This window comes from Osmia bicornis, chromosome 4 (genome assembly GCF_907164935.1).
Source record: "Osmia bicornis bicornis chromosome 4, iOsmBic2.1, whole genome shotgun sequence".
In the NCBI taxonomy this organism is placed as follows: Eukaryota; Metazoa; Arthropoda; class Insecta; order Hymenoptera; family Megachilidae; genus Osmia; species Osmia bicornis.
In genome coordinates this window covers 7,232,537-7,260,202 of record NC_060219.1, presented here as the reverse complement: position 1 = coordinate 7,260,202, position 27,666 = coordinate 7,232,537, and the positions used below count along the sequence as shown (strand labels likewise).

Here is a 27,666-nt window from a genome sequence, read left to right as displayed (position 1 = left end):
ATGTTTAATTGTGATCGTTCTTGTTTCATCGTCGAGTCTTACGCTCTGCCGGCTGCTGCTGTGTTTTACTGTCACACTTATATCTCTACACGTATACAGGGTGTCGACAAACTTCCTTCATATATTCAGCAGATTTTCTTGAAAAAAAAAAAACGTGTCATTATTTGTAATATCGGACACCCTGTATACATTATATTTGTATATTTTATATTGTGATAGCGATTTGACTGTGCCGTTGGTCGGAATGCACCCGTTCTTCGCATATTATACAGGATGGATAAAATGAAGTGTTAGGAAGTGTTTTGATAAAAATACATTGTAACATTTTGTTTAGTTCACCCTGTGTATGTGGAGTGTGTGTATGTATGCATAGAGCTGAGCAAATTAGAGGTGTCCTGAAACAATATCAGAACTTGCGAACAATTTTCTCTTTTCCGTCGAACGAGCTTCCTTTACAGCGTCAATTTTCTTTTATTACTTTTTTCCCCTTCAGTTTACTTATTAGCAACGCTTTCTTTTTATTTTGCGAGGGAAAACGAATGAGAACAAAGGAGAAAATTGTTCTCATATTAAAATACACTTGCGTGCTGACTACCATGCATAAGTAGATAGTACTGTTCGCATATATATCGGTATATCTTATTGCAGGGATCGATCGATCCTAATTAACACGTAGAATTTTTCAAGAAAAATGACAGTGTGTAAAGACGCAATAGAGAAAGAACAACGAACGATGCACTGTGTGTTGAGAATAGTTTAGTCGAAATGCTGATCGTTTCGCGTGAATTAAAAAAGTTCTTATCAGTATCGTTTCGCAGAAGTAGAATGATAGTCGTAGAGGATTCGCACGCTGTTCGATAAAGAAATTCAAATCCTTAAAACACCAACAACGAGTCTGCACACGTGCTATAAAATTCACTTCAGTCGAATCGAAACAGAACAATTTTGATTTTAAACACTGTATTCGAATGATATACTCTGTATGCTTGTTGGAAGAAAAAAGAATTTGAAGCGTTCTGTCGAGCATTGAAATCTAAACAGGGGTAGGATTTTTTGGTGAAATTCCAAAATGTTATCCATCAGATATTTTCTCTAAACGCGAATCACTGTATCCAACAATCTTCACCCCTGTTGTTTCACGACTCGAGAGTCTGATCATATTCTTTCCTGCAAATGTACGCACAGCAGCCATAAACTTTACAGAGCAACACGTTCTACACACAAAAATGTCGTACGTGCTATGTGACGAACGGGTGCATATTTTTCACACATCATACCCTTCAGTGCACACGTACCCCCATAAATCCTGTCAATTACTCTCTCACCTACATCGCACATCGTATACATCGTGCCGTATTAGCATACGTCTCGTCTCCATAATTTACATTCGTCTCTGGATACAATGATATCCCACGATGTGACCATCAGGAGGTCGCATTAATTGAACATTCACCTTGCCTCGATCACAAGCCACATTCTAACTCTTTCTCTTTTTTTATATTTCCATTTCTCCAATGGTAATTTCACGGCAGTTGCTTCCATTCTACGTTCGAAACATTTTCAACGACAAGGGATCGATGAAATCGAGTTCACGAAGTTGTCGGTTGTTCCGTGAACTGCAATATAACGGTCGTTCTGTAGGGAAATACGATTCCGTGAAAAGCACTACCTTTCAAACTATTTTATTCGACGTTTCAAAGAACGATCCTGATCGTTTCGAGTCCCCTTTGCGTCTTCGTTACACCCTCCACATACATTATGGAAGAATGATGAAATTTATAGATCGTGGAATCGAAGCTCTGTAGATTTAGAATTTTGTATGAAACAAGGGAGAAGGTGGTAATCTTTGGAGATTTATTTGCATAATTGAGACTTTTACATGCCCTCGCTACGAGCGAACTTTCCGTATGAAAACATTGTACATGGTGTTTGATAATCTAGGGAGAGAATGGTAATTAACGACGCGTCGACTCGGTACCCAGCTCATTATTCAATGCTGTTCGTATAAGTTTTATCATGGAAATATCGTGCCACTTTTCCGGACGAAACATCGTGATAAGCAGTATTAGAAGAAGGATCATTATTCATCGTACGATAACGTGATTTCGATTTACAAAGTTTACGATCGTTGTAATTATCGTGGTTCGTGATAAAGAAAATCTTTAGTTACCTTGAAACTTGGGTGGATCCTTAGTTAGTATATGTACTTGCTAGAGTATCTATCTAAATCAGTAATGAATTCACTCAGATTTCATTCATTAAGCGTAGAATGCTAGAGACGTACATTCGTATCAGTTTCATTCGTTGAAAGTACTCATTGTCAGATAATATAAGTATTTATCACCGAAGATGAGAAACCTTGATACATTTTCGAGAAGCCAAGTCCAGATCATCGATCAGCGAACATTTTGTTCTGAAAATCAGCTTCTTGGTCGAACATGAACGTGCATGTACCACGTGTCATGCGGTTGTCCAACGTGAGAGACGACGCCCCGTGTATGCCGGAGGAATTCAATCGAAAGTCCATTAAGGTCACACGGCAACTTGTTGTGGCCCAGTTGTACACCGGTGCCATTGTCAAAGCTAAGCCAACCCTATCAGACGCGAACCAACGGCTGACCAGCATCCTCGATGCTCCAGCTACGTTTATCGAAAACGATCCACCGAGCATTAACCAATCTATCCTTTCGAATTTCTCATCAGATGATCGAAATTTCCTACAAAATATTCCTCTAACGATTGCATTTTCGTTTGCTTATTTTTCTGTTAAAAAATTATAAACTGCAGAGTTTCCAATCACTGTGTTAGACGCGTCTATTTGCATTCGTGCTCGCAAAGTAACTCGTCCGAACTTTGCGGTTACCCAAGCGAAATGCGTAAAGTTTCCCAGCTGAGTCAACGGGCAAACACATTGACGTTGCGATTCTTCCTCGAAGCTTTTCCAAACTCCTTGGAAATTGTGATTCACAAAACGAATCTCTCGTAACCGTGGCAACCGACGTTCTTTGAAACTCATTCTTTCCGTTCTTCGACTTTCGTTTGTTCAACGTTTCAATCGTAATAAACGTCGGGGTAAAGACTGATGATGCTCTATAACTTAGATCGTATAGATGATTTCCTACTTTCGAAATTAAAATTTGTTTTAGCGAACTTACCGAGTTCTTGTCCGAGTCGATATTAGAAACGAGAGAAATCTTAATCACCACTCGTTTTATGTTGCGGAAAGTTAAAGAATGTCAATAGGATTTCGCCAAAAGAGTTTCTTAGATATTTAATTCTACTTAAGCTGCTTATCCCTTATCCGGTCTTCTGTGCTTATCAGGAACTTCTGTGGCCCCAGATGTTCTATGATTTCGCTAGCCAAGCCAGTTGATTCTAGATGGCAAGGCTACGAAGTTGGCGATCAGCCACGGTCATGGCGCAACAAGTTTTCTTATTTCGGTCTGACAAGCAGCCCAGTCAGTTTCGAACGAAGCGGTATTAACTCTATCCACTTAATCCTCGAAGAGGATTAACAGGTGACGTCAAGATTCCATGCATCAGAATTTCTTATGAAATCCATTCTATCCTCAAATCACATTATTTCTAAAAGACATTAAGAAAAACTCATTCTCCTTTTCCGTTACTGTTAACCATACAATATTCCACAGATCAGTCAGCATTTTTATTCACCGTCGCCCTTCGAACACGAACGCAACTCTTCCACAAACACTCGACCGAAACATCCAGCGGGACTCTTTCATTACTCTCTACACGCTATTTCCAGCAGGATTCTCTCGTTATTCCGTTCAAAAGCCAGCAGCTATTCTTATTCTCTTCTGTCGCTTTTATTCGTATCCCCCACTGTATCCCGCATCATCGCCATATCCAGCGGATTCAGAGCTTCGCGGGCCTCGCAAACCGTTCGCCAACAGACCCTGCTTGCGCGCAACCCACAGCGAGAAAGCACATAATCGTTAGCCAACAGAGAACGAACGACCGCCATCGTGGAACCACACACCCCGCGCCTGGTATATGGGGAGTATGAGAGTACGCTTTCTTGCTTTCACGATAGCCCGAAACAAAAGAAAGAGTATAACGCATCGCTAGTCTGAATCAACGCCGCTGATGGACGACGTTGAATGACTTTCGATCATCTTCGTCTCGAGACAGTCCTACCACGTCCTTCGGTAGCCTCAGTAAGGTACCCGTCTTAGCTCGACCTGGTGGGCTGTTGTCTTCGGTACCAGCTGACATCCGATAGAGAAGGAGCGAGAGAGACAGCGCGAGCTAATATCGATAGTTGAAGGTACAAGAGGTTGTCGAAGGACGATACGATGACGAGGACATTGTCTTCTTTTCAGCACGACGTTTACAGTCGACCCGGACACGCACATAGACAGCCTCGAGCAGGCCGAACTGATCGTCCTTGAGGGTACCAGCAAGTGGTCCTGCAAGATCGCAATCACAGGTGACACGATACTGATACCTTAGAGAGTTAAGAGTTTCTTCACCCACGAGACAGACCGTGCCCGTGAACGGCACGGTTCTTATACATGCCGTGTAACATTGTGATTTACACACTTTACACACACGCTTTTTTGATACACGGGAATACAAGAGCGGATCTTTACTTCCGATTGGAACCGCGTTATCTCCCTCGACGCGGTAGCTTCGTGGCTCCTGCTTCTTGGAAGAATCCAGAGTGTTTCCAATCGGTGACTGATAAACGCTTCTCTTATGATAACGCACAAAATCACGTTTTGAAGGAGTCTATATTTTTCTACGCACAATTTTCGATTGGATCAGGCGCAAAATTGTCGATAATATCGTTGATAACGATGCCCTGACTCGTGTACTCTGTTTTAATCCAAGAAATTATCCTTCGCTCCAAGCAATTTGCAACACGAACTTTTGAGATCGATGAGATTCCTAGTGCTGCTAAGTCGAACAATTTCGCGATTGTTTCCATCCAATAGTTTCCAATAGTGATGCCCTTAATATAGCGATTCAAAATTAGGTTTAAATAGTTTTCAGCAGGATCGAAGGGAAAGTTAATACCTACGAATGGAATATATTGCGTAAACAGCGAATTGTATCGCGGAAAATAGAAAAATGTATGACATTTCGTGGCGCAAGGGGGAGAGGGAGAAAATCTGCGTTTGAACATTTCGATTATCGTTTCGCGTGTACAAAAGGCATGTACATGGATTGACAAACGGTGAAAAATGGATTTATTCTTCTTGCTTCGGGCAACGAAGAAAATCAATCTAGAAAAGATATTAAACTCTGCAATAACAGCCTTCAAAGGGTTAAAATGCGAAAAACGAAAAATCAAACAAAAGTGTCGATAACTTGAAACTTTACGAGAACAACAGCACGGTTTCAAGATGATTATTAAAAAATTTAATATGCAAAGAGTCGAACGATATTAGTAAAGGAAGAAAAGTTCAATCTAAATGCTAATTAAGGCTTAAATTGATAATCGAAGTAGATGTAAAGGAAACACATTTTTCTCCTTCATTCAAGAAGTAATTTTAAATGAAAAACTTTACTTTAGTACGCCCTAATTCTCTTGAACGTTAAGATATTTCAGTCATAGCTAAGAAGGAGAATCCTATCGATACACTTTTGACATCAAAGTAGTTTCATGTTTCATTAAAATAATATTGTACCTTCTTACGCTAATAATTGCACTGAAATAGAACTTCAAAGCTAAAGAACCATTACAAATTGTAAACTATTTATACTACTTTGCAATAGTCAGTGAAATATCTATGCTGTCCGAAAACTTTTGATCGACAGTGTATACGAAAGAGCAATCGAGGAGAGGATCGACGATCCTTTGGGAATCCCGCATGATCCCCGCCACAATCATTAAGTGCAATTAAAGGGGATCAGAGGCCGCAGACGAGCCGAGGTTCTCCGCAAAGTCCACGAACGAATCGTCGAGACGAGAGGGAGGTTCGGTGCAAGGCCCGCGTCCGACCCGAAACGATCGATAGTTCAACGTACAGGGGAGTGCAGCAGCGGTTGCACCGCACACGTGCACTCCTCGCGACCGATGCACCTGTGTGCATCCGCGTCGATACAGCTTTGCTTTGCTCGCACCCCTCCCTTTTCTTTCTTTGATTTCGTAAAATCTACCGACACGAATTCGCACTCTACCCCCGCCTAATTGGACGTTTTTTCCAAGAACGATCGATAGAAGCACGCATTCGAAACGTCGCGAATTCTGAGTGCATTTTATAATTTCGTTGCCGACAAATAGAAAAGAAATTTTGGTAGATTTTAAAATACATTAATCTTTCTAAGAAAACGTCGAGGTATTCCATGATAAATTGAACGTGTTATTATTAAGGAAAAGCTGCTTCTATTATGCGATTCACGCGAGAGGTTGCTTTTATATGAAAGATTAACGATCATTTCGTGCATCAAAACAAGAATGCTACCACTTGGAAAATCCCGAAAGATTTCAGACAGAATACTCGGAGGCATGCAGATGCTGCTACGACATTGGAAGGGTGGAACAGAATGCTGAAGATTCCGGAAAAATTCAATTTCCTCCGCGGTATTCCCGCGAGAAACCGCGACGAACAAAATCCGCGAACGTAGCTGTTTCGACGAATTTATGAGCGAGAAACGTGTGCATATGAAAATGTAGAATCTTTTGATGAAAGAGATGAAAGAGTTCAATGAACAAAAGAAGGAAGTCAAATCGACATTTAGATTTTTGAACATTTTATTACAGCTAATTTAATTATCGTTTGTTTCGCTTTCCAATGCGTTTTCATCTGCCGTCGCGTGTAAAAGGAGGAAAAAAATAATCGCAAAATAAACGTGACACTGATTCGACACGGGGATATGTACTTTGCGAAGATGCGATTCCTTGTTGCGATAAGTTTTTACCCTTTGACTGCGAAACGAGGGCAAAATACCATCGACGCGGAACGCACGCGGAATTTTAAAGCACGGCGGAAGGTCAGATTGCAGGTCTGCTTTGATCTCAGTTGCTACTTCATTCCCGCGCGTTTACCATTCCCCAGAATTTTTCCCTTCTGAATATTTGCTCGTAACGTTTGATTCGCAGATTCGATGCTTTTAACGGTGAAAAAAAAGACACGATGCACGCGTGTTTCGCGAACCGAAAAGCAACGTATCGCTTTTCAACGCTTGAAAATCCGCGGATGAAGAAATCGCGTTGCGGCTTTCGAGCACATTTTTACTTGGCTGGGATGAAATCGATGATGGTCAAAAGCTGGAAAACATTTCAGCTCAGCTACGTTTGAGGTTTTCCCGGGGGAAAAAATGATTATCAACGTGGAAGAAAAAATAGGCCATGTTTAAACTGGTAAACTCGAACGCAAAGTTCCTGGTATTCGAAAAAAAAAAAAATATGTATGAAAGACGTTCCGGGGCTTCTAGGAGAGTAGTAACTAAGTGACGAGAAAATGCAACTATAAAAAAAGGAAAGTAAATAAGGTGGGCTGCATCGAGTAAAGAAAAGTAAGCAAAAGCAAGCTTCTTGCGTTAAAGCAAGTTCTTCTTGTTTTAAATTTCTGTGCTCCTTCGCTTCATGCAAACCATGTACCTACACTGGTTGAAACAAACTTGAAAAGAAAGTAAGGAGCCCTGCATTGCAGAAAAAGACTCGATCTAGTAAATACGATCCCATAAAAAGCAAAAAGGAAATGAAATTTGAAAAATATAGCTAGAGAAGAATATAGATATTTAATAGGTACTGAGAAAGTTGATTTAATTAACATAGTTCGGTATATTTATCACAAGAATCTTGGCAAAGTTTGCTTCATTAAAAGTAATTTCGATTCCGCCGATGTGCATAAAATTAGCAAACTTTTAGATTTCTTTTTTTGCAAAATAAGCAGATACAATCATTCCCTGTCTGTATCGAAAAGAGGAACGCTGGAGCAAACGTACCCTGATAAACGGAAACTTACCATTCCCTTCGTTCACAGCCCGAACAAATGGAATTGGCAATTAAGTCGAAGACATCGCCGCGCAATGGCTTAATTAACAGGGCCGAATTGTGACTCAGCCCGAACCCACCCGCTTATCGAGACCGGTCTCCATGCTGCTCATGTTTGTTCTCGTTCGATTTTCGAGAAACGACCGCCGCAAATTGGACTCGAGACAATTAGTAGGAAAATGATCGAACAAGGGAACGGTCAGAGCGTCGAGGAATCGCCAGGGGTCAATAAAAATTAGTAATCACGTCTAACGGCGTCGGGAACAAGAGTAAGAGAAGTCAAACAAGGGTGGCAATTTATTTGGTGAACGCAGCTCGACGATCGTCTTATCTACAAAACGATTATGGCAATTAAAGCGTTCTTGGATGGAAAAGCGGTATCGTGGACGGGAAAGGAGAAGAAGGACAAAGAAGGAAAGAGAAACGAAAACTGCTAAGGGAAGGAGAACGATCATTAGAGTAATTGCTGCCTCGTCACGAAGCGGGTCAACAGTTTCCTTCCTTTTACTCTTTCCTTCGTGCACTGTTGGGCACCAAACGTAGCCAAAATTTTCTTCCACCGGATGGTCCGTCGATAGAAACGTCGAACCGTGAACGACATGGAAATCTTGGAAATCGACGAAGCTGAAACGTGACATGTCTAGATTGCAATATCAAGATGTGTCGAGAGTAGGCTCTGAGGAAGACGAAGGAAAGGGAATAAAAGTTATCCATATGAATGTGTAAAAGCAGACTGTCTAACAAGTGTCAATTCTTTTTTTTCGTTAATTAAGCGAACAATAGTTCGCTAAAAATCTCTTCTTACAGTGTTTACTATTCCTTAGACTTTCAGAAATATTTTCACTGGAACGAATGCTGTTTGTTCTCGAATTTACAGTAACAATTTGTTCATTCGGTGCGTGAAACGGGCGCAAATTTCAAATCGGCCCGTATCAAGGGAAACTAGGGTAACGGACGAAGGAGAATCCAGATGGAAGGGTCGTCGAGCGCTGGGTATCTGGGTGAGAGGGTGGGAAGGGGAACAGTCGGCGTTACTTCCGCTTCCGCCCCAGTAATTAAATCTCTTGACTCAGTGGGCGCAAATTAAAATCGCTACAACCCGTTCGTCTCCGCGACTGCGGATCGCAGCTGGTCCCAGCGATCCACGGATATTCATGGAGAAGCGAGAAGCAACTAAGTGATGATCGTAGGTGGGAAACAAAAGGTGAAGGAAATCAAGGGGCGGGTGTAGAGTTTTGTCGAAAGGACGCGAAAGGTACACCGAACGGTGACAATGAAGCTTTTCATCGACGGAATCGAGGTGTGAAAAAGAAGCAAAATACTGAAGTTCAACAAGATATTTTACGAAATGAAAGAATGTTTTGATGCAAACAAAAGTTTGAAGTTTACGATGTTGCGTATCCTGTGTTTTGCACATGTTTTGATGACCGGAAATTGTAGCAAAATACTGTGTGCATATATAGAGCAAAGCTAACAGTCCACCTGAATCCTCGATATTTGTAGGAAAAATACGTTCTACTAGTTCAATTCGAGTCGGAACCGTCTACTAACAAATGGTTCTCACGCAAACCACACGAATTAAGTACTGTTTATTCGACCGAGTTGTTCGCGTTTATCTTCAGGCAATCCAGGGTCATGTAAATGAAGTGATACACGACAGAGTACACGAGACGTCGAATAAAATCAATATGTAAATTGTAAATAACCAAGTGTATCTACAGATGTTGTAAACTGAAACAATTCTCTGATACGTTCGAAGAAAATTAATCCTTGTGAAAATGTTTAATGATCAGATTTGTAAGCGTTGCCCCTGATCCGATGCTACTTTTACTTTTTCTTCAATTATATTGGTGACATTTGAAGAATTACAATGTTCTATAGAAAACTTGAGAGAACAAATGGACAAATTGAACCGTTCATTTTAAGACTGAACAACAATTCATTGTACAATCTCATACGGTATCATGCAAAATTAGTACCCTGTTTTCTTTCGATAGTTGAATAGAAACTATCTACTTTCTTCCTTCCCTCGTTAGACTTTCATCTAGGCGTTAGATATAAAACTAGATCTCTACTATACTATTCCTTGTTACTCTCGTAATGAAGATAGATTTAAAAATACACCAGCGGTGCGTGGAATCAGATCGTGCACGTTAAAAAAGAGGAGAAGAATGTAAATCATCGATTTCACTTCGACTTAAATTTTATAATGAAAATTTACTGAAGAAATGTTGAAAATTAAATGGGTACCCGTATGCGGTTGCTTGTACATGGATTAATTAAAGCTGCTACATAATTAGGTGAACAATGTCTATAAGGTTCCCAATATTCGTTAACATTGTAATTAACCTCGGTATCACAATCGAGGGATAGTGTTACCAATTTATCGATCATTGGTTGATCAGTTGGTTGATTGAAAATTTGATCAGCCGAAGCAGCTACAGCAACCCTGGGATAATATTTCGTATTGGCTTCATGTATAAACAGGAAGCTGCACTGGTAACGGATGCAATTAGATGTCATCTCTGGAAAGCACGAGTACGTTCTCGATAATGATGATTACGAAACTTCTCCTTGATTTTCGCGATCACTGTTCGATTCAAAGCTCGCTGGTGTATAATTTGCGGTAAAAATCGTGATAGGAAAAGGAAACTCAGGATTTTCGGATGAAAATGAGGAAGAAATGCAGAAATAAAGTGCAATTGCAGTTTCGATAGCATTTAACTTTATTGATTACACTTTCCAATTTTCAGTATTTACTGCGAGCAGTAAATATGATATTAAGATCGTTTCGACGACTAGTTTAATCGAATTAATCGAACAGAGTGAAATTATACTGAAATTTCTCGAAACATAAAAAAAACCGGAGAAGACGTCACGAAAAGAATCGAGCCACGTCTGAATTATGTTCTTGCTGTAATTACACAATTTCGTCTAATTTTCGCCGAATAGCCGGGTTCCCGTTTGCACGACCTTTACCGCAGACCGTAATTCAGTACCCTTCCGTACAATTACCCAGTAGCCAGTTCTAGAGTACTTTTCTCTCTCCGATCTTCCCCCCTGGTAGAGTATCGATTTAGAGGACGCTCCTTAGGCCACCCTTCGTTAATCGACCTTCGCGTGAAACAAGCTCGCCGCGAGTTTGATCGCGCGATTACGTCCTGGTATCGACGTTTTGATTCGTTGGCAAAGCAACATCGAAACCACAGAGAACACACCGGATATTAGAACGATCCACCGAAAATCGTATCTCGACAAGACGATTATAGTTGAAACGCGGAGTGGTTCGTGGTCATCATCGTGGACACGGCTGCTCCAAATGAAACACACACGCATACGTAAGCCAACAAACAAACGAACACACACACAAGCACACGCACAAACTCTCTCGATATCGTGGAGTGAACTGTGGCCACAACTCGGAAGATTTAATGAGATTAGGTATGAAATCGACGTACGTCGAGGACGAGAAGCATCGGCGATCGTCCTACTCCTCCCCCGCTGCAATCGGCGGTGCGAATTCAAACGAGTTAGTAGCATGGGCATGTGTGTCTGTCTGGATGTTCGAATCGCAGCACGTTTACGTCGATCCTATGATAAATATATGTTTATGTGTGTGTGTGTGTGTATATATATTATATGTACATGTATATACACGTGTATCTTATTGTTAGTTTGGCGAGCATGGTCTACTTTAGGGCGGTGATCAATTGGGGAACCAAGTGTTACTCAAACCTATAAATAAAATTTGGATAAAAACAATGAAAAAAATTCTATCGCCACCTTGGATTAGACCATCGATATTTGTTTAATGTACTTACCCACACGACTCACGCCGAGCTTCTGCACGCTTACGAGGTGGCTGCCAACAGAAACGTGACCTCAGTTGTTAGATGTGCATGAGCCTATCGGTATGATCGTTTAAAAATATCAATGATAATTATGTTGGAAATACGATGAATTTCCTTGTCCTGATAGTTTTCGTTTAATTACGAACCGCGATCTTTTGATTTCATCACCAAACCAAATAAGTGTATCTTGATGTTTCTTGACGTATTTTATGGTGATGAGAAAATTAAGTAAGAGGAAAATTGTTCGGAAAATTTGACGATATCACGATTGAAATAATTTTTTATGGAACTTTCATTAATTTTAATATGCTGTAAAGGGTGTTTATTTGTTATAATTTTTCATGCCACGCTGAAGTGAAGATAAACATTATTTGAACCGAGAGTCGATGTAATTACCTGTTGCCCATCAACCGAGAATGCGTAGCTGTAATTAAAGCGAGAAACGGAATTAATTTCTTCTGTAAACGATGTTTCCGGGGATTTCACGCAAATGAAAGCACAAACCAGAAGTTTTTCAGAGAACCGACGTGCCCCTTTTTCGAGGCGGAAAATAAAATTGTGAAAAGCTTTGCAAACATTGTTTCCAGTTTACGACTAAACATTCTCCAACCGTGCAAGGTATACAATCATAATTTTAATTGAGAAAATTCTCCTATTTGTTTTTGGCAAATTTACAGTCATGTACTTCAATTAACCTTTATCATATTTTTTAGAAATTTTTATATAAAAATCCCTTGATGTTCCATTAAAAATTATATCGCTTTTCGAAAAGTGCGGCTCAGTTGGGAAACTCGTAATCCACGATTGCGACTGATCATCCATGCGCTCGTGAAGAGGATCGACCTCGTGAAATGGATCGTAACACGTTTTAACGCACGAAATTTCTCAACCATCTACCGTATCCATCTCTTTCCATCGTATGCACGTGAATTTCACGAATTTACTACTTCCTTAGTTGCTCCTCTTGATGAACTGCTACTTTGATAGCTGGGTCAAACGGGAGGACAGAATATAGCGTATCGTGTAATGAAATTGAATTTTATAAACGTGGATAACATCTTTAATTTAATTATCGCAGGAAAGCCTGTTTATTAAAAAATTAAAAGGGATAGGAATGAAAGGCTCGTTTTCTCAGATAGGGCAACAGGTAAACTTTTTTATCGAACGAGGTGAAATTCGATTGAACTTTCTCGTGGGTAAGTAGAGTGACGAGGGAACAGAAGTAAGTGGTGAATTCGACGAGTTTCTGAACATTATGTGGAGCGCGTATCGTGTTAGGCAACACAGGTAAGATGATTATCTAACGATCGATTTTGCGCAACTTTCACAGTGATCTGCGCTCAAGGGTTGATCGCGAAAGACAAGAGCGGCACGTCTGATCCGTACGTGACGGTTCAGGTCGGCAAAGTGAAGAAACGAACCAGGACGATGCCGAGGGAATTAAATCCGGTTTGGCACGAGAAGTTTTACTTGTAAGTAATGTCATTATAATACCGTGACTCTTCTAGTCACGTACTATCGAGAGAAAAACTAGAAATTCGATAGATCAACTTTATAGAGATCCAGAAATTCAGATTCTATCATTAATTAATTTAACCCTCGAGCAACGAACCGCTTAGACATCTTTCATTTCAATATAATTTCAGACATTTTAATTTTTTTAATTTTAGACTATTTCTTTTTACTATTTTTCAATACTCGAAACCATTTCGCTTTGAAAAATTGAACTGGCAATTTCATTGAATGCGTTGTGTACGTTTCCTGTCTCTCGGCCACGGTTAGGCCGGCTTCGTTGTTCGCGGGTTGACGCGCGAGTATCGGCAACCGCTATCAACGTTAAAGCAATTACTCGATCCTGTAACGAAATTCAATCCCTATCCGCAGCGAGTGTCACAACTCGTCGGATCGGATAAAAGTGAGAGTGTGGGACGAGGACAATGACCTGAAGTCGAAGCTGCGGCAAAAGCTGACGCGAGAGAGCGACGATTTCCTCGGGCAGACCATCATCGAGGTAAGAACTTTGAGCGGTGAAATGGACGTCTGGTACAACCTGGAAAAGAGGACGGACAAGAGCGCTGTGTCCGGTGCGATCAGGCTGCACATCAGCGTCGAGATCAAAGGAGAAGAAAAGGTGGCGCCTTATCACGTGCAGTACACCTGCTTGCACGAAAACCTCTTCCACAGCCTGTGCGAGAAAAACGACGGTGTGGTCGCGTTGCCTCAAGCGAAAGGAGACGATGCTTGGAAGGTCTACTTTGACCCGCCTGGCGAGGAACTCGTCGACGAATTCGCGATGAGATACGGCATTGAAAGTATCTACCAAGCTATGACGTGAGCATCGATAAAGGATATTCCATTGGAATTCGTCGAGATTATTTTACTCATCAAATTTGTTTATTAATTTTTCAGACACTTTCACTGCCTCTCGACGAAATATCTATGTCCAGGTGTGCCAGCTGTAATGTCAACTCTTTTGGCGAACATAAACGCGTATTATGCCCATACGAGCGCAAGTTCCGCAGTCTCGGCCAGTGATCGATTCGCTGCCAGCAATTTCGGGGTGAGTTCAAAGTGTTGCTCACAAATTCAGCCGACAGTTTTTCCCAGTTTCCCAATGAATTCTGAAAAAGTTGTATTCCTGTTGTATCAATTTTATTGCGAAATCCTTCGATTAAACTGACCGCTTTTCTGCCTCCTCTTTCTCACCGCAACTTTCCAGGACCTGGAATTGAAAACGCCAAGAACACCACGCGCCTTCACAGCCCAGTCTAATTAAGATTTTAATTAAGATTTTTTTTTCCCCCTCCTTCAACTCAATTACCTTCGTCCACTGGGATGTTTGGTGGTGTATTTTTCATTGTAAAGTGTGTATCTAAATTGTAAAGGAAGAAAAAGGATTATGTTCTTCGGTTAACCAATGTAGGATTTCAATGGTGTTATTATTCAAAACGAACCATTGATGGAGGCTCTGATTACGGTTATTTTTTTATCAAATTGCCAAACAAGAAGAATCTCAATATTTTCATTAAAAATGGATACGCTCGTTTCTGTTAAACGATTGGTTAAGGACCTGTAAAACGAGCAAATATTCGAAGGCACTTTTGACTATGCAAATGAGAGCTGCAGATTTCACTAGCTCGTTGGGTAGAGGTTTTAATAGGATGATGCAAATTTTTCGAAAAAGTTGCTAAAAGGGAAGCTAAAAGGCGAGGCTTTCTGTTTTCAACGTTCTTGAATTATGCATGACTTTCGTCTTCCAGAATAGCGGACGCACACATACAAGCTGATAGCTTTATCTTCGTTGAGGGCCAGTAAAAAAATGGCTGTGCTCGACGTTAACGAAACAAGGTCGAAAGAAATTTGTGGCAAATTGAATCGCTTGAAATAAAATTAGGTTCATCAGGGGAAAAAGAAGGACAAGATAAATGGTATCGATACATTGACTGCCACGCTGAAGCTGTTGAAAATTGCATTAGATAAGGCTTTTATTTTTAACAACCTTTATCTACTATTTTATACCAGTCTTTGACTTGTATTGTCTTTGACACTCTTGTTGGTAAAACTTCCCTCGAGATTCACGTGCTTCTTCTGCCCTTGGGATTTTCATTTTTCTCGTTGATCCCCGGACTGTCTGTTCATTCCTGTTTCGGCCACCCCGGGGACCATATACTCTCACCAATCGTAAAGAATACTGTCGACTTATCCCGTTGAATTATCAACGAAAGTCTGCCGTGTCTGTAAATAAACGATTACAACAGAAAGATTCAACGCTCACCTGTTCTCGGTAATAATAAACGAGCAGTATTACCAAGTCAAAGTTTATGTAAATCAGTTCGAATCTAATCAGATAAAGCAACCGAGTTTCACCAAATCTCTGATGAAGCAATATTTTTACAACAGGTTTAGTAATCCTAATAATTTTCGTAGCGACCTTCCCTTTCCATTTGCCTCGCTCGTAATTTATGGAAACTCGATAAAACAGAAATATACATTTTCCTTCGTTGACGGATCATTTATTACGTCGCAGAAAGAGAAATTCGTGAAGCTACTGGACCAGCTGCACAACTCGTTGAGGATCGACCTGTCGATGTACAGAAACAACTTCCCGGCTTCGAGCCAGGAGAAACTGATGGACCTGAAGAGCACGGTCGACCTGTTGACCAGCATCACCTTCTTCCGGATGAAGGTTCAAGAATTGTCCAGTCCACCAAGAGCCAGCACAGTGGTGAAGGATTGCGTGAAGGCTTGTCTGCGGTCGACTTATCAGTTCCTGTTCGAGAATTGCTACGACATCTACAACAGGGAGTTCCAAGTGGATCCGAGCGAAGCGAAGAGGGACGCGGAAGATCACGGACCCAGTTTGGAATCGTTGGATTTCTGGCACAAGCTGATCGCGTTGATCGTCTCGGTGATCGAGGAGGACAAGAACAGTTACGCGCCTGTTTTGAATCAGTTCCCACAGGAGTTGAACATCGGTCAACTGTCAGCGGCCACCATGTGGTCCTTGTTCGCGGTCGACATGAAATACGCGCTCGAGGAACACGAACAACACAGACTGTGCAAATCCTCGGCCTATATGAACCTTCATTTCAAGGTTAAATGGTTGCACACCAACTACGTGAAGGATGTGCCACCGTACAAGGGTGCCGTGCCGGAATACCCGGCTTGGTTCGAGCCGTTCGTGATGCAGTGGCTGAACGAGAACGATGACGTCTCACTGGAATATCTCCATGGTGCCTTCAACAGAGACAAGAAGGACGGAGTAAGCGTTTCATCCGTTTTCCACGAAGGTAACAAAATATTGGCAAAGTTAATATTAATCTACGAATTATTTGCAGTTCCAAAAGAGCAGCGAACACGCGCTGTTCAGCGTCTCCGTCGTCGACGTCTTTACTCAATTAACTCAGTGCTTCGACGTGGTCTCGAAGCTAGAGTGTCCCGATCCGGAGATCTGGAAGAGATATATGAAGAGGTTCGCGAAGACGATAGTGAAAGTGTTGGTCGCGTACGCCGACATCGTGAAGAAAGAATTCCCAAGTCATCTGAAGGAAGAACGCATCGTACGTATACTCGGGATAACAAAATTTGAACAATGTCTATCCGTGTTTCTTTCTTCTTTCAGGCTTGCATTCTCATGAACAACATTCAGCAGCTTCGGGTGCAATTAGAGAAGATGTTCGAATCGATGGGTGGAGAGAAACTGGAAGAGGATGCGGCGAATATATTGAAGGAACTTCAGCAACAACTGAACGGAGCACTCGACGATCTGGCTATGTTGTTCGCGAAGAGTCTAGAACCGAGGATAACAGCATCGGTGAAGGAGCTGGGTGATTTGTTGTTGGCCATCAAGGGTGGCGGACAAGTACAACTGTCCCAACCAGCTCAAAGGAACAACGTAGCAGTGGAAGCTGACGAAGTGCTTCGTCCTCTGATGGTTCTTCTCGATGGAAGTTTATCGTTGTATGCTGAATCCTGCGAGAAGACTGTGCTGAAGAGGCTGCTGAAGGAGTTATGGAAGATCGTTATGAGGATCTTAGAAAAGACGGTCGTGCTTCCACCTATGTCGGACAAGAGCGTACGTTTCCAAACTTTAAAGCATCTCGATTTGAATACACCTTGTACGAGTGTTTAAATTTATGTGAATTTATGTGTTGTAGATGATGTTCAAGAATCTGACGGATAACGCAAAGAATCTAGCGGCGAACGCGAAGATCGAAGACATGTCGAAGTTGTTCAAGAACCATATGAGTGGCAAGCCTGATGTGAAGAATGCGCTCAGCGGTGTAATGGTAATGATTTGATAATCGCATTGTAATTTCTTTTACGTTTGACGATTTATTAAAAAATAACGTTTATGGATGCAGGATATTTCTAAAGAAGTTGAGAAGAATCTGTCGCCGAAACAGTGCGCTGTTCTCGAGGTTGCACTGGACACCATCAAACAGTATTTCCATGCAGGTGGAAATGGTCTGAAGAAAGCTTTCTTGGAGAAATCACCAGAATTACAGAGCTTGCGATATGCTTTGAGCTTGTACACGCAAACGACGGACACTCTTATCAAGACCTTCGTCACATCTCAGGTTAACCAAGGTGAGCTGGTTCTAAAATTTATCTTTCCATCGAATAAAATTATGATAATAAATCTTATGATATAAAGTTAGATAATACCATTTATATACTCTACTTGACATTTAAAACCTGGCTCATACGATAAAACACGAATTTTATTTTTATTTTATTTTTTTTTATTTTTTACAATGCATAGCAATGTAGAGTATCAAAAATCTCTCTGACCTAAAACACTCTTTCTCAGCACACATATCTTTATCTGATTCGAAATGAAACACAAAAGTTGACCTAATAATAAATTCGCCCAAATTACGATTCGTGTTGAAATCGCGACACTATCGAATATCAAACGGTACCAGTTCGTGCGAATAAAATCGACGTAACAAAAATTATCGCGACAGTGCCACTGAACAAAGCGTCACAGCTACGTCAGCGTCAACGTTCGATGAGCAGCGAGAGAGGTGGCGACGAAGGGGAAGGAGCCGAGGGTATGGAAAGCCTCGAGGAACCCCTTCGCCAGAGCAAGCCCTCTCTTCGTCGAGAGAGTCGACAAGGTACCAGAGAGCACTAGCCACCTTAGAGCAGAAGTCTCGGGAATTCTTGGCTGACTTCCGGTCACTTTCGAACCTAGGCGCTCGTTTAGGACGTAGTGGACTGTTTGTTACTGCATTATTCATCGAGCCTTCTCAGGACGATAATACGAATGCTCCTTTTATTCATTGATACCCTGACTATTACTAGAGTCATCAGTGATCTTTGAATTAGAAAATGCTTAGAAAAGACCATGAAACGTCCTGAGAGCCTCTCGATGACCCGATAGTTGTATTAGGTAGCGCTGCTGCTATCACTACCGCCATTGTTGCTGCTGTTACCGAGAACCTTGCCAACTTTACACTTACGCATCCTTCAATTATGCTGTTCAAGGCTTTTACACAAGTACAAGTATACACATCTAGACTTTGATCGATCACCATTCACCCATTTCCACCCGAACAATTTCTTCGAAGAGGACACGATATGTCCATTTACAGAAACTGTTCAACTTTATTCGATTTTATCTTTTCACACTCGGAGTTGTTGATTAGTTAGAAATAAGTTACAGAAAGGATGATCGAGTGCAGCACCAGAGTCTTATGCACTAACTTTTTAAAGAATATTTGAAATTTACAGCCGATGGTCGAGAAACGATGAAGCTTGTGACGAAACGAAACAACTTGGCCTGATGCTTTTTGCACATTCTATTATAGCTTTTAAAATATTTTTAGAACGCTGATTAAACAAGGACCTCGTCGTTTCCGACGAATATTACAAACGATCGAATCTCACGCATAACCGTTAGAGCATGTAATCTGCTCTAGAACTAGATACCAATCATAGAATCTTAGCCTAAGAACTTTGAACTTTAGCCTGGAATAGAAGCGATCAAAGCTCTCTTTCTCTTTTTATTTTCTCTCGTAGCACCTAGCGTCTAGATTTTCACCATCGAACGGAAAATCTGACTGGTTTATTTTTATAAAGTTCCAGATACCGCTGGTACGGATGAAGGTTCGGTAGGAGAAGTTAGCATTCAGGTGGATCTTTTCACGCATCCTGGAACCGGCGAACAAAAGGTCACAGTGAAAGGTAATCGTCCTTTCTACGCGAGATCGAAGCAGAAAGTTATGTACTATCGATAAATTTGTTGTTTCAGTGGTCGCTGCGAACGATCTGAAATGGCAGCTTGCGACAGGAATGTTCAGGCCGTACGTTGAAGTGAATCTGATCGGTCCGCACTTGACCGGGAAGAAGAGGAAGCAATCGACGAAGTCGAAGAGCAATAATTGGTCGCCGCAGTTCAATGAGAGCTTCGATTTGTGAGTAATCAGATTCCTCGACACTTGGGAGGATCTCTTTGGTGAGAGACATTAATTATTCGTTTCCAATGTAGCATGATCGGCAACGAGCAGCAGCAGCTCGACTTCTACGAGTTGCACATCTGCGTGAAGGATTACTGCTTCGCCAGAGAGGACAGGCTGGTCGGTGTGGCTGTGATGCAGCTGAAGGACATCGTTGAGGAAGGTTCTTGCGCCTGTTGGTTGTCGCTCGGGAAACGAATTCAAATGGACGAAACTGGCTGGACGATCCTGAGGATCCTCTCGCAGAGGAACAACGACGAGATAGCGAAGGAATTCGTGAAGCTGAAGAGCGACATCAGACAGGAAACACCTCTGCCTAATCCTACTTGAAGCTCGGAGACGCAGCATTAATAGCCGAGAGCGAAGCGACATGCGTCCTTCGAGTTTGGAAAGAGCTCGGAGGTGAAGAAGAACAGGAGGGGCGTTGTCCACAGGGGAAACTAGAAGCGTTCGGCCGTCGTTGTCGAGAACGAAGTCCATAACACCACCGTGAGACACACGCACACACGAGAAATCGCCGATCAGAACGATCGGCCGAATCTTTTTCGGTTCTAACCATGTTAGCCAGCGAGGGAACGAGGGATGCGTCCGCCTGATCGACATCTTTCTTCTTGTTCCCTGAGCAAACACACGTTCCGGTCGAACGTGTTCTTCTCTCTTTTTTTACGAATCACAGAGCTTTAGCCCCGTCCCCTAAACGAACCGAGAGACAAAAGGAAAGCGTGTCAGACAACGTATTCGAACGAACGGAGATTCGAGTCTCCCCTAATGTTCGTCCATCGGAAGCAAGATGGAAAAGAGGAAATGAAAGGGCGATTGCCCTTTCGAAGGCCGCTTCGAGAGGAACGACGATCAAGACGGTGATCGATAGACACGGTTAAACACGGAACGGATTAATTATTATTCATACGAGTGCCGTGACGAAGGAGGATGGAGAGCCTTAGGTATCGAAGAGTGTTCCGAAAAGACGCGAAACGTGGAAACAGTGCTGCCAGTACGCAATATATTTGGTAATATTCGTAAGGTTAGGAAGAAGGAGTCGAATTTAGTCGTAACGATGCGTCTAGCTCGATCACGCCTCGTCGAAGTACTATCCGGATATCCCGGTGGATAGCCAATCGACGGGGATCGTGATGGCACTACGAGAACGAAGGATAATCGAATCAGGGTCCGTGGTAGCAAACGAAACGGTCGTGCTTTCGAAATACTGAAAATACGAATAATCGTGCTGCAACGGGGGGGAGACGTGATACCTATAACATAGACCCTCGTGCGAGACGACGTTTTAGGCCGTTTGTTCGGGAAGACGAGTTTACTTGTAGATACGTGAAACACATTGTTGACGAAGAAGTTTTTTCTAATAACAGTTTAACATAGCATTGCGTACGACCAATAGGCGCGTCACGACGTTACTCGGGTCGCGCCGTTAGTAATAAAAATAGGCATTGTAATGTAAAGTTACGTTCTTATCGTAAGGATTAACAAGAGATCGTAAGAGTCTGATTGTTGTGGCGAATGATGAAACGAGGTCCGCTCGAAGACTTCGAACACTGTCCGTGAATCATCCCTAGTCTCGCTTCGATAACCCTTCGACGTCTGAAAAGCATGAAGAAATAATAATAAAAAAAAAAAGAACACAGAGCGCTTCTTCGTCCGCCTTCGATTTCCCATTTTCGTACGATATCGTTAAAAATCGAGAGCTCGGTCGTCGTGGTCGTCGAACGCGAAACCGTATCTACGAATCGACGACGGGACAAACTTTTTTGGAAATTAAACTTTATATCGTTGTAGCTGTATGGTAATTAAAAACTAATCATCTAACTTCGACACTTTTTCCCGACGATCGTTGCTTTTTGTGTGAGCGAGCAAAACCAAGTATATAAACGCGACGAGGTGGAACGCATGCTTCGAAAACGGACATTTAAATACTTCTCTGTCCATTCGCTTGATAACTCCATTGATATTACTCTTGTATATAGATGAAACGTTGTCCTCTCGTGGACACCGGTACGTTCGGTTTCGTCGATCGTTGGCTCTCGAACGACATAAGACTTCCCCTTCCCCAAAAAAAGAAAACGCGAACTCGAGGAAGTCGAGGGCGGACGGGGGTTAAATGGTCCCTCGATCTGCTACAGTACGTTTACGGATGATCCTTCGTTTCGCGTTTAACGTCGTTCGGTAACTTCGGAGACGCTTGTCAAAAAAGCTGCACGCGTCGCAGTTATTCGCACGAAGCTTCGATCGGATCTCCCCCGAGATAACTGTGAACAAACGAGGAAAGAAAAGATGAAACTTAACGACGATGCACAAGAGTTGCACGCGACTTTAAACAAAAAGAATCTAATGAATTTCATTCTCTCCGGCCTTCGCACAGGTCGACCAGACATACAATTCCAGAGATTAAACACGATTATATCCAACAAACAAACCAAAAAAAAAAAAAAAGTTTCTACTACGTAGTACGTCTAGATATACTTACGTATTGTGTATAGTGTCTAAATGCTGATGTAGCTGCGAGCGCGGGATATTCGTTTGGAGAGAAAGAGAGAACGATAGAGAGCCACCCAGGAAAAGGAACGTTCCACGATCTAACGATATAGATTATATCGAAGAACCAGGTGTTTTCCATACTCGAACGCGTACCTTTACAGATCAGCCGCATAGAGGTTCGTTTAATGGTTACGTAATTTTATCAAAATTATCTCTTATACACGTAATTTCGCGTCAAGGATCCGACCGGTTTCACGGTAGCCCGATCCTAATCAAGGAAACTTGTAGAACACTTATAGAGACACGATGTTTCGAATCGTTTCATTTAACGAACATCACTGGGATGTTCCACGACGCGGTTAGAACGCTTAGATCTACGTATACAGGTGGCCAAATCTGTGCCGTTCGATTAGAAAACTCCTGACGAATAAAATACTCCTTGTGCGCGCGAACGCGTTCCAGATCGTTTTTCCGAGCCCGGAAGCGTGAGCGCGTTAAAAACAAAAGACAAAGAATGAAATAGGAAAGCCGTCGGTAACGTGGACGGATAGAAAAATGAAAAAGAAAAAAAAGAACAGATGAAAGATAGAAAGAGGGATTACGAAAGGGGATAAATGGGAAAGCAGAGAGAAACACACGGGTCCGCGATCTCGCCACCATCTTCATTTGTAAAAGTGTCTATTTTCTCCGCTGCCTAAGTACTTACATACTAATTGCGAAACAAGGGCTGGTGATTCGGTATCCAGGCCAAGCGTGTCGACGAAACGGGAACGGGCCTTTGTGTCTCCACCTCCCTGACACCTTTGAATTTACGGGTCAGCCGGTAATCGCGCCTCGTCGACCACACTGGCCATCAATTTTTTCCTCCTACTCTCCGCTTCGATTAATATCTCGTAAGCTTAATGAAAATATCTCGTGTATTCTGTGATAATTACCCCTTTAAAGTACACACATACACACACACATCCACACACATGTTACACGCGCGTCTTTTTCGAGCACTAACATCAGCGTACAGTATCATTTACGTGATCACGTACATACAATACGCGCCCCATACAACAATCACACTAAAGCACGTGATTACACCGATCCCAATAACAACAGTATTTTTCTCTTTTAAATGACATTTCGATTTCTATTCTCTATACTCGTTAAACGTCCGAAGAGTCTCGTCGGTGTGTGAGAACGAAAGGTACCGCGGTTATCGTCGATATGGCCAACCGGAAGTAAAAAAAGAAAGGAAACGAGAGGGATGCATCTAGATAAATGAAAAGGAAATTTTCACGCCATTCATAGTAGTAGGAATATAGATATTCTAATTTCTCTTGGTTTTTCTCATTATTCTGTCTTGTTTAGGGACAGAGAACAGTCTCTGAGAGGTTGAAAATATGGGGAAGGAAAATACATATCTCGTAGAATGATCAAATGATAAGTTATTGTTAGGTTGTTGCACATCAAATGGTCGATATCAAAATGAAAAGGTGAAATTCGTGTATTGTTCCTCTAAGGGTTTCAGTCAGGATATTCCTAAGTGAAGGCTATTGGAAATTTAATAATAAACATTTCTTTTTCTTCTCGAATATTTTAATAAACTAGTTACTGCAAGTGATCTAAGGAGAACAGTATAGTTATTAACAGCTTTTTGAATAAATCTACCGTTTCATTCGCAACAGTCTAGGGGTAGACAGTGAAAAAGAGCATGAGATTTATAAATACTTCTTTCTGTGATTAATCTTGTTGCGTGAATCGATTGATCGTTTTCGAAAGGACAAGGGAAAGGGAGCAGAGGAAAAGAGAAAAGAAAATGGGACGCGTACAATGTAATAGGGTCAAGTGTTCCGTAGTTCTTGTTCGACGAGAACGCAACATGTCACCGCGGGTACTTTTGTGTCCGGTAGCCGACCACAGGCGCAGAACCAAAGGAAAGGATGAATTACTTAAAACATCAGACTCTAGATTTGCTGTATCGCGGGAGTGTGTAGCAGTGGAAACCATTTAACAAAGGCAAGAAAGATATATAAAGATGAAACGAGGAAACGAACAAATTATATACACAACTGTTGACAATACTATGCTTGAGAAATCGTACGATGCGTATGTAATATATCTAACAAAATATTAATTAAAAAGAACAAAAGAAAAACCATTAAAAAAAGATAATAATGAAAATGAAAAAAAAAAAATATAAGAAGACGACGGAATGTTTGTGTTTCGTAAGTAAAGCATATTAAGGAGATACATTTGTAATCCATGCGACGAGAGACGCATTTGCAAGAAAAAAAAACGACAAAAAAAAAAAGATAATACTAATTATTACGGATCGCGTAACTCTGTGCGTACATGCGGATGACTGCGTGATTATTAGGTAATTAATATCTTAACGAGTAAAGAGTACGGTTTTTTCTTTTTCGTCGTCCCCACAAAGAAAAAGAGAGAGTATACCACCGTTGTTATCAAAATTTTTCACGCTAAACCAAACGAACGAGGAGAAAGACGAGAAAGAGTACTTACATTATAATTACATCACCGCCATTGCGCAGCCTCCGAATATAAATAGGTGAACCTAAAAGCAATTGTATCCGAGTCAAACACGCACATTCAACACAAAGATAAAGAAGAGAAAAAAAGAGAATAATACCTATGATATCCCAAATCCTCAGATATCTTTATTAAATAAACGTTTCGCTTTCGTTCGTTCACTCACACGGAGAGCTTGTACTTATCCGTAGTTTCGAACACGTATGCATGATTTTTCGATTATCCCTTTTCTCGATATTATAGAATTTCTTATTTCATCAAACAATCCCCGTGCAACTTCTCCTTCGTTCTCTCTAACATTTCATTGATCGTTTGACAATTTTGATCGGGTCATATATCATTGTCATTATTCGGCACGGTGTGGATCATCGAAGGAGTTTAAAGATTGTAACGATTTCTTCGCGTTTGCATGGTGCGACTGAATGGATTTTGCAATTTAATTAGCACGATTTCATCTTCAAAGTTTTCTTTCAAATACGATTTTAATATAAAGTTCGTCGTAATTAACACGTTGAATGCCTTGAAGATCAACCGCGAGTGGCGCCACAAATTTGATATAATCAAATTGATAAAAAATTACAAAAAATTCTAAGTAGCAGCATGCCGTTTTACTGTGACATTTAACGCGTTGATTCGTAATAATCTATTTATAGAGATCTACAGCTTATTCTTATTCTTCAAATAATTGAGATAAATAGCCGGTTCATTTGGCGGCGTGTTCAGAATCTGATAAGATTCGATCGATAAGCCTGAAAACGCGACGCGATGTACAGTGTGAGCGAGCGAAGGAGAGAATTTAAATGACAAAAGTCATTCGATAACGTGCGGACGAAATACGAGGTACGATAGAGACTGTTTATAAGTAGAGTCTATCGATCAACCGCAGTAGCTAATGATGAATAATATTGATGAGGTGATTTGTCACGAGAACGAACGGCAAACGAGGGAAATCGATCAGATGTTTTATCGTCGTTGAATCATCGTGCCATGTTTCATATCGTCGTGTCTTACATAAACATAGGCAAAGTTTAAATATCATTACTATCATCAAGTATTTAGATAGGATTTCAATTGTGACTCGATGTTACACCGCCGTAATTGCCCTAATTAAATTCGCCGTCTATTGATAATCATCGATAACCGGGAGGACTGGTAATTTTTGAAATCTTTTCGTTTGAATATCGACACGTTGCATTTTGCTTCCCGTATGGAGGAAGTTAAAAAATTTATAATGTAGATCCTAAAATTACCGCTGAGTTGTAACGTCCACCGTTCATTTTATCGAAAACCTCTCGATTATCGACTGATGATTTAACGGTAAAAAGGGAAAAGAAAAAGAAAGCGAAACTGAGATACAGCTAATTGTTGTTGCTATTGTTTCTATCATCTCCGTCTTTATCACGATCACCGTCATTGTTGCCATTGTAATTACACAGCATGGATCTTCGTCGCGCCGGCGTTATACGAAGCGTCCGTTTGTTGCCTCGGCTATCTTTTTGTAATTTATCATTTTTCGCATGGACAGTACGCGCACGTGTAAGATATTATGGCATTTTAGTCGTTGTAATCGCAGAATATATTGCACATACGATTGCACATATTATACATACATGCATTGCATACATATATGTATATATATGATCATGATATACATTTATGACCCGACGTTGCCTCGTGTTTCAGCGAATTTGAAGAAATCCGATGACTTTAACATAGCTAGACATATTTATATAATTTTTCAATGATTCGTTTGCGAAATCCGATAGAATCAATCCCCGCCGAAATTGCGAAGCGGCAACAAAAATGACGCATTTTCGAAACGCCTAGTTCATTCAAAAATTTAAAAAATATCTCCACTCTATACGCATTCATTATTCTCGATCCCCATTTATCGTCCTTGTATGTATACAATGCGCTCCTTGATCTTTATGATCATGTGTTATTTTCCAATTTGTTCTTCGTTGATTTAAAATATGTTTGATGTACGGATCAAGCGTATAATTTTGTTTGTTCCGAAAATCCAGGTGAAATGAAAGGATTAGCAAAGAAACGGTGCTCGTTTCACGAACAGAATGCTACTCGTCCTTCTTTTATAAATGTTAAAGTTTTAGGATCTGAGGCGCCGTTATCCATTGTACATTGCGGAGACGCGATAAAATGCGTCCATCCTTTCGATAGGATTTTCCACCTTGTGGAATCTGCTCTGTACATTAAGCAATAATCGTGACAAAACATTGCTTAGTGTATCGGAAATTTGAACAGTTTATGCTGGAAATGAAGCATCGTTATCGTGTCTCCACAAATTAGGAAACTAATCGAATAATGCTAGCGCAGTTATTTCGAAAATGGTAGAGAAACGATACACACCGATATAAAAATATTTGATTTTATGTTACGTATCTCATTCCCGTTGTCCGTTCGCACAGTTTGCTCGTTCCTCATTTGCATAAATGTACCATATCCAAAAGGTGCTCTTAAATGGACAGCGGAACAAAAAGTGTATGCGATATAAGATGGTAAATATTAAAAAATTGAGAAAGGATGGCTTTCTTATTGGAATGGGCTGCCTCAGGGGAAGGTAACCCAGGGACTCTAATAAATCATCAAAACCTATAAAGCTGAATTTGATATTTAAATATCTTCCTCCTCTTTTAAGTACCTTATCTTCTTGCTCTTAGAACCGAGGCCACGAGCTATTTTTGAAATAAAAATTAAAAATTAAATAAAAAAGAAGTGAAGTTACGAAATATACATATTGGCAGTTCATAACTCTGACTTCTGTTCTAATACAATTATTTTTTTATCCATTAATTTCATCCTTTTCTTAAACCTATGTACTTTTATATTTATGTGA

At 41.0% G+C, this 27,666-nt stretch overlaps 1 protein-coding gene across 15 annotated transcripts in view; it reads left to right on the top strand.

Moving 5' to 3' along the window:
- Window positions 1-27,429, top strand: part of LOC114873991 (protein unc-13 homolog B) — a 190,774-nt gene extending 163,345 nt beyond the window's left edge. For 10 of the 15 annotated variants that reach the window (XM_046285431.1, XM_046285426.1, XM_046285429.1 and 7 more), the window contains 13 exons: window positions 4,344-4,450; window positions 13,148-13,289; window positions 13,702-14,148; window positions 14,227-14,377; window positions 15,845-16,579; window positions 16,656-16,877; window positions 16,940-17,392; window positions 17,475-17,606; window positions 17,682-17,907; window positions 18,288-18,440; window positions 19,405-19,509; window positions 19,577-19,739; window positions 19,814-27,429. In XM_046285431.1, coding sequence (XP_046141387.1) covers window positions 4,344-4,450; window positions 13,148-13,289; window positions 13,702-14,148; window positions 14,227-14,377; window positions 15,845-16,579; window positions 16,656-16,877; window positions 16,940-17,392; window positions 17,475-17,606; window positions 17,682-17,907; window positions 18,288-18,440; window positions 19,405-19,509; window positions 19,577-19,739; window positions 19,814-20,111 — 3,334 coding nt within the window. In that variant the 3' untranslated portion in view covers window positions 20,112-27,429. The remainder of the gene's footprint in view (window positions 1-4,343; window positions 4,451-13,147; window positions 13,290-13,701; window positions 14,149-14,226; window positions 14,378-15,844; window positions 16,580-16,655; window positions 16,878-16,939; window positions 17,393-17,474; window positions 17,607-17,681; window positions 17,908-18,287; window positions 18,441-19,404; window positions 19,510-19,576; window positions 19,740-19,813) is intronic. The other 5 variants (XM_029182828.2, XM_029182825.2, XM_029182822.2 and 2 more) reach the window with 2 other exon arrangements.
- Window positions 27,430-27,666: the final 237 nt, after the last annotated feature.